At 49.5% G+C, this 7,500-nt stretch overlaps 2 protein-coding genes across 3 annotated transcripts in view; one reads left to right on the top strand and one right to left on the bottom strand.

The window, feature by feature from the left end:
* cd9a (CD9 molecule a) overlaps positions 1-3,190 on the top strand; it is a 5,801-nt gene extending 2,611 nt beyond the window's left edge. For both annotated transcript variants that reach the window (XM_079743400.1, XM_079743401.1), the window contains exons 2-8: positions 21-123; positions 229-326; positions 908-982; positions 1,096-1,194; positions 1,371-1,460; positions 1,948-2,031; positions 2,118-3,190. In XM_079743400.1, coding sequence (XP_079599526.1) covers positions 21-123; positions 229-326; positions 908-982; positions 1,096-1,194; positions 1,371-1,460; positions 1,948-2,031; positions 2,118-2,183 — 615 coding nt within the window. In that variant the 3' untranslated portion in view covers positions 2,184-3,190. The remainder of the gene's footprint in view (positions 1-20; positions 124-228; positions 327-907; positions 983-1,095; positions 1,195-1,370; positions 1,461-1,947; positions 2,032-2,117) is intronic.
* Positions 3,191-4,168: 978 nt separating this feature from the next.
* bbs10 (Bardet-Biedl syndrome 10) lies at positions 4,169-7,315 on the bottom strand (the record flags this gene model as incomplete). Its single annotated transcript, XM_079742858.1, has 5 exons — positions 7,277-7,315; positions 6,670-6,860; positions 5,281-6,306; positions 4,476-4,973; positions 4,169-4,373 (listed from the first exon to the last, which is right to left on the bottom strand). Exons 2-5 carry the CDS (start codon positions 6,858-6,860, stop codon positions 4,169-4,171), a joined length of 1,920 nt encoding a protein of 639 aa, XP_079598984.1. The 5' UTR covers positions 7,277-7,315.
* Between the last annotated feature and the right edge of the window lie 185 nt (positions 7,316-7,500).

Here is a 7,500-nt window from a genome sequence, read left to right as displayed (position 1 = left end):
TGCGTCTGTTTGTCTGTCAGCTTGCAGGAACGGCTGTCCTGGCCGTCGGGCTGTGGCTGAGGTTTGACTCCAAAACAAAAGGCTTGTTTGAAGGAGCCGACTCTCCGTACGTCTTCTACACTGGTGAGTTGCTCTGAACCACTGGAATGGGTTTTGGTAAACATTAGTGAAGTCCCATGTAGAACATTTTCCAATGTGTGGTTGTGTGTGTGTGTGTGTGTGCGGCAGGTGTTTACATCCTGATAGGAGCTGGAGCTCTGATGATGGTGGTGGGTTTTCTGGGTTGTTGTGGAGCCATTCAGGAGTCTCCGTTCATGCTGGGACTGGTAAGCCGAACAACGTGCGGGGCACCAATGTTTGTGCTGGCAATACAAAACTGGTTTTACGTCTCCAAACCAACCACATCGTCTGTTGCCTTGAACACCTCCACTAAACGCGACAAGAACTGTCAAGTTAGCTCAACATGTTTTTACTACTTTAACTACTACTTTATTTGCTATGACTTAAAGAACTGGTGTGAGGAAAACAGTATCATGTTGTGCCTTTCCTTGCTGGTCTCTGAAGGCCAAGGCCGGATCAAAGTAGGGTTTGTCTGTTTCCTGTTTCCAGTTAGCTCTCCTTCTCTCTGCGTGGTTAATCTTCTTTCAGTTAATCCCTCAGTGGGAGGAGACTAAAGAAATTGGGTGCAGCTCTGGTTAAACCGACCTTACTTGTTACATGTTAATGGCTTGTATATTTAGGCACACGCTATCAAACACACGTGCTATAGCTTTCTCTCTCTGTTCCATACACACACACACAAACACACACACACACACACACACACACACACACACACATCTAAAATTAAAAAAACGATGCTATGTGTTAATGTTTGACTGCTATGTTAATGCTATGTTTGTTTCAGTTCTTCTTCTTCCTGCTCATCTTATTTGCCGTAGAGGTGGCAGCTGGAATCTGGGGGTTCTCTAACCAAAGCAAGGTACCGCTTACACACAGTACACAAAGCCAGCCATCCAACAAAACATAATGTCATTACCTCATGCTAGGATTCTTTCCATTGTTAAACTGTCTGTCCTTCTTGTGGTGCTGTAGATAGTGGATGACATAACCTCGTTTTACCTGGAAACATACGACAACTACAGCAAAGGGGACGAGCGCCTCAAAGAGACACTGCGGGTGATTCAAACCGGGGTGAGCCTTCTTTGTTTTGACCAAAGAGTCACTCAATATGAATGGATTCTCTAAAAAGTGAGAGTTCAACTTCAGCTACGAAGCTATGTTAACCCTCTCAAAGCTGAACCAAACACATCAGGTCAATGAACAATGTGTGTGTGTGTGTGTGTTTTTGTGTGTGTGTGTGTGTACAGTTGAGTTGCTGTGGCCCAACTGGAAGAGTCCCGGAGTCTGCCAAAGAGACATGCCCCCCAGGAGATTTGCTTGATGAATTCATCGCTAAGGTAAAACTATCATGGTGTGTTTGTGTGTGTTTGTGTGTGTGTGGGTGTGTGTAATGGATGCCAACACATTGAAGGACCCAGTCTAACAGACGGATTAGGACTGTCAAAATCTTTATATATATCTATATATTTATATATATATATGGAGAGAGAGAGAGAGAGAGAGATAGAGAGAGAGAGAGAGAGAGAGAGAGAATATTAATGTCACACATGACACAAGACATCTCAATGCCATTTATAGCAGTTACATACAGACATAATTTGCACCGCAGACAAATTACCAACAAACATCCCCCTCCCCCTTATCCAATTGTGGTGTAACTATGGCAACAGTGCTCTAGCAAAACCTTTGGAGGGCCGCGGGCTCACATAGTCTATAGTGGATGTTCTGTGTGTGTACATAGAGAACGAAGGGGACAAGAACATTAAAGATAACACAATAACAAAGGAGACCCCTTGACTGAAATGAGCCGTGTTGATCCCCCAGAGCTGCCCGGACGCCATAGACGAGGTGTTTGACTCCAAGCTGCACATCATAGGAGGCGTGGGCATCTCCATAGGCATCGTCATGGTAAGACTCGGACGCCACATCCCCTTCCTGTCTGTCTGTCTGTCACCGTGGTGGCCTCTCTCACCTCCGCCTCTCCTCTTCCCCAGATGTTTGGGATGATCTTCAGCATGCTCCTCTGCTGCGCCATCAGGAAGTCCCGGGAGGTGGTGTGATGAGAACCCCCCCACCCCCCCCTGACAACCCAATGTGATCACGAATGCAGCCACCCCCTTCCACCAAGTCCCTGTCAATGTTGCATGATGTCATCTTTAGGGTCCCAGGACTACCACTGCCAATAGGTATGCTGACGGTTCCAATCTCGCCCATATTGATATGTCACGGGGCTGTGATCATGTGGTGGCTAGGGTTAATGGTTTATCAATCAATCAATTCATTGGAGCTATATATTGCCAAAATGCTCTGACTTACCTTCCTGGACTTGGTACAATGTGGTTGGTCCAAATATATGACGGACATCATCGGTGTGAAATGTGATACAGAAATAACACGTCATTTGTGGTTACTTGATGAAAATTTGTTTTGTGAAATGTTAATAATCAAAACAAAGCGACATACAGTCATATTGTTTTCTAAACATATTTATATTTACATTTTATTGTGGCTCACCGATGAGCAAGGAGAATCAAGGCCCAAGGCCAAAAACAAACAACAGTCATGACAAATATATATTTTTGTTAACTCCGCTATTAACCACCCTTTCATAATGTTAGACCCAATATACTTTTGTTTTACTCAACTATATACATCCCGTCTTGATAATGTCCGGTTGTGAACCGATAACAGTAGTTTCTTTCATGGGAATATTATTAAGTGTCTTGTTTAGGAATATTTACAAACCTCCTTACAATTTTCCTTAGAGCTTAACACTCCAACATCATATTCTCCTCACAATGAAACGCCTTTAAGTCTGTGAATCATTTTGTTTGTTCTTTTTCTTTTATTTGTAATAGATTTGTAAAGATGTTTAATGTACCTGCAGTTTCTGGAACACATGCTTGATCTTTTATAATGTCCTTTGCATCTCAAAGTGATGCACTGATTCATGCTGTTTGCACTGTATGAACTGTGTGTGTGTGCGTGTGTGTGTGTGTGTGTGTGTGTGACAGAGAACCAGTGAGGTGTGAAAAAGCCAAATAAACTAAAATCCACCTTCTTCATATGTATGTGTGCTGAATCTACCTTCTAACCTGAAACTGAAGCACGTAAACTGTATCCTCCAGTTTCTTGGATAGAACTTACACATTGATAATATCGAGGATTTATGTATGCGTTCAGTGAAAAGGTTGCGTTCCAAGTCTGAAAACATTCTGAGGAACTTCTCGTATAAACAGGAAAGTAACCTGCTGGCGTCTCCTGGGTCTGAATCTCCTTTCTTCTGTTTACTCTTATCGTTCTGACTCATCAGCTTCTTCCAAATTAAGAACAAAGGAAAATTCACAACACTCACATCCATCAAAGTACACTCATGGAATATTAGTTAAAGTCTCCTAATGAAGCCCTTGCACGTCTTTGGTTGTGCGTGTCTGGTTGAGCGTGTCTGATCATACTGCCTTCTGAGGAAAAATGACTCAGAATTCCCTTGAAGAAAATCTTTAGTGATTGGTTAAATGCTCCTCTGATCACTGCAAGGAAATGCTGATTGGGTTGATGACAGTCGGGCGTTGTCCTGATTCGACTCAGCAGCCCTCCTAAAAATGTTGATTTACTGATTATAACAGTTCAACTATATATTTTTGTCTCTGAGTGGTTATGCTGTTGATATAATAGCTTGTCAGCTCTCCAAGGGAAGAAGGTAGGAGGCAGAGATAAGAGAACGGAATGTTCACATGACCTAGGGGTCTGCTGTGAACAGAAACCCACAGGCCAAGATCAACACACACACACACGCCTGTTCTGTACCCAACGGCGATAAGATGCAGAGTCAGTATAAAAAAACTTCAGAAAGGTCAGTCACACTTTTGAATACATAGATTAGACAAAATACTAATAAATTACATTTATTGTCCGAGAGACATGATATAAATACATGTATTGAAAACAATTACAAAATGGGTTAACAGATAGAAATCTCTTGTATTCAAAAAATAAATAATAATAAACAGATGCATACTTTGCAATTTAAAGTTTGCAGTTATATTTAACGCTCATCATCTTCATCATCATCATCGCCTGTGTCCTCTGGCGAAGCAATTGCGCGTGACGATTTGTGCACATGCAGCACGGCATCAGCACGCAAAACACTACACAGACACTGGAGAACAGCCAGAATCAGCCGGTATTTACAGAAGACCGACTCGAGCCCCTTATCCGACGCACGGGGGGGGGCACCAGGGCTCTGTTCACTAGCAGCAGGGGAGACACGAAGTCCACCGCCACCGCCACCACCACCACCACCACCACCACCTCCACCGCCACCGCCACCGCCACCGCCACCACCGTCACGCTGGAGCGCCGTGCTGCGGCTCCTCCCTAGGCTCAGTCTCTGGGCCTGCAGGAGGGGCCGAGGCCCCCGGGAGTAGACGTGTCTGGGGACGGTCAGCAGAGCGTCCGCCAACAGCCGGCACAGAGCGGGGACGCCGCCCTGGCCGCGGGGCCCCTGGCCGCGGGGCCCGTGGCCGTGGCGCATCAGGGCGCGGTGCAGCAGGAACTCAAACTCCCCACCGGCCGGGACGGTACCCCGCGGATCGAGCGCGCCCTCCCGGGACGGGGCGGCTCCGTCCGAGCGGCTCTGACCGTTGGGGTGGCGTGGGCGAGAGGGGGCGAGGGGGCTGGCGGCGTGTTCGTCTTCTGTGGTGCGTTGCCATGGCTCCCACATGGCGAGGAGCGTGCGCAGCGCGTCCCGGACGGCGCCCGCCCTCTGCTCCGCCTGCCCCTCCCCCGCGCCGCACAGCACCAGGCTGCAGGGCCGGGCCGCGGGCCCCGAGAACCCAACGTGGACGTACCTGGGGGGGGGCACGAGGAGAGGGGGAGTACATGTTTGAATTACGGAGCATGACTCTAGTTATGTAAAGTGAGGAATAGACCATAGGAACGATCATACAATGTGAGAAAAACAACACTCACTTGTACATTCTGATCTGATACGGATGGGTGGGAGTCAAATTAAAGTGAAGATATGAGATATAAGTATAAATAAACTATTCAAATAAACAGCAATAAGCAGCAGACATGAGGACACCAGGTGGTGTCCAGACACAGTGCACCGAGCTGCTCTTTTGGTGAATGTGTGTGTGTGTGCGTGCGACCAACCTGTGAGCCCCCAGCACTATGGGTTTACAGAAGCTCAGCAGAGCGACGTGCTCCCGACCGACCCTCCCGCACGCCGCGGCGGGCGTGGCCCCGCTCAGCTGGGCGAACAGCGCCAGCTCCTCCTCCTCCACACACTCCACCACGCCCAGGCCGGCGCCGCGGGCCGCCGCCAGGGCCGCCTGCGTCTGCCTCCCCGCCGAGAGCAGCAGCGTGACGCCCAGGCCCCGCAGCTGGCCCACCGCCCCCTCCAGGGACCGCTCCGCCCACGCGCTGTACTTCAGAACCCCTCCCTCGGCGTCCACCTCCTCCGCCCCACCGCAGCCTCCGCCCGGACCGCCCACCTGCAGCACCGCCCCGCCCGACAGTGCGTTCGGCTGCAGCGAGGACCCGGCGCCGACCAGCGCCACGGCTCTCACCGGCTGCTCCCGCTGCCCCGGCTGCGGTGGGCGCGGCGAGACGGCGAAGTCCCTGTGGATGACCTGCCCCTCCACCAGACGGGACCCCCCCGCGGGGAGGCCGCACACAGAGGTGTGCAACGCCCCAAAGTTCCTCTCCAGGAAGCGGAGGGTGAGGGCCGGAGGGCCCGTGGGGGGCCTCCAGAGGGAGATCAGGTCGCGGGTCAGTCGGCTGGTGAGCTGGGCGTGTGTGCGGCCCAGCCGCGTGTGAAAGAACGTCGCCAGCAGTCTCTGGAGGGGACAAGGGTCTGCGTCGGCGTCAGGGTGCGGCGGAGCTTCTGGGTCTCTGTGCTTAGGTCCGCTCTCCCACGAAAGACTAGCGGTGTGAGGGACCACCCCGACATGGATGACCGCGGCTAGCTCCTCCAGCCCGAAGGCCAGCAGCTCCTCTGCGGTGTGTCTGGCGCCGGCGGCTAGCACGGCGGCTCTGTTCGCATAGACGGGGCTGCCGACGGAGCCCTTGCTGGCCGCCGTTTGAATCCCTCGCAGTAACGACGCCAGCAGTAGGATGAAGGTCTTTGACCCGTCCCCGGTGACCTCGCTGTGTTTCCACACACACTCCACCACCATCCTGCAACACGCACAGCCCAAAGAGCTCACTCACCTTCAGTTCTCCGGATAATATCATCAGAACTTTGTCTATTGAATATCAAGGCATTGATGTCCTAGTATACCGTTTGATTAATAAGTATTTTACCAAACTCACTTCCAGTGAATATTTGTCGTAGCGTCATTAAGGAGCATGTCAGGGTAAGGCATCTTGCTCAACGATGCCTACACGTAAACTGCAGACAGGTATTGGACCTATAACCTTTCGGCTGGGAGATGAACAGCCTATAAGCTCTAGATTAGAAGACTATCCTGCTGTGGTAATTATGTTAGAGAACAGTAAGTGACAGGGGAAGCAGTAAAGAGAAAGGGTCCTCTTGTCTACCTGGCCAGTGGGTGGTCGAGCCGCAGTGCTGTAAGGATTTGTTTCCCACTGCGGCTCAACATCAGCTGTCCCGTATCCCGAGTGAAGAGCACCTGGCCGCCATCGGGTCCAAAGCTGCGGAGAACGACACCCTCCAGCACACCCACGGTCTGCACCACATGTTCCAGGTGAAGGTGCTCTACCTGCTGCATCTAGAAAACATAGAATTACAATCAAAATAGAAATGGCATGGCAACATGTTGAACGTTTCAATGGTGAATATCTTTTAATGGTCACTTGTGGAGCAGTTGTACACGTTGTTTGTCAAATCGTAAACAGTACTAAATATGTGCATGTCCTAGTACGGCGGTATTTCTAGTCGTTCAGCTGCATTCTAGCTCATGTCAGATTTGACAGTTTTTGTTCATCAATTCAGAAGCAAAAATAATGTGGTGAACTCATTTCATGAGTTTCAAAGCTAAGCTGGGCACGGTAGATAGCTTGACCATAGTACGGGAAACACACGTTTTATTAGAAGGGTTAAGGTAGAATGGTTGCACGCTTCAAAAGCAGAAAAACATTGTATGAATGAATAAACTACCAAGAAAAGAGATTAATCACCACAGACCTGGCTTCATCGACTGGGTGAATGTCGCTTGGTTGTGTCTCCTAGGAACCATGCTTCTTCGATTCTTTGTAGGTGATTTTGAAAGCGAACGTTTCATCGTCGCCACCTAGCGCACGGAGTTATGAACAGCTTGTTTGCCGAGGATGTGCACGGGTAGTTGCAGATAATGGGTAAAAGCACCGGATTAACAACTTTACCCTCGATACTGTATGAAGAATGATGCT

The sequence above is a fragment of the Pollachius pollachius genome (genome assembly GCF_949987615.1).
Source record: "Pollachius pollachius genome assembly, chromosome: 9".
In the NCBI taxonomy this organism is placed as follows: Eukaryota; Metazoa; Chordata; class Actinopteri; order Gadiformes; family Gadidae; genus Pollachius; species Pollachius pollachius.
Note: the sequence above shows the minus strand (reverse complement) of the source record. Positions and strands in the feature narration are given on the sequence as shown.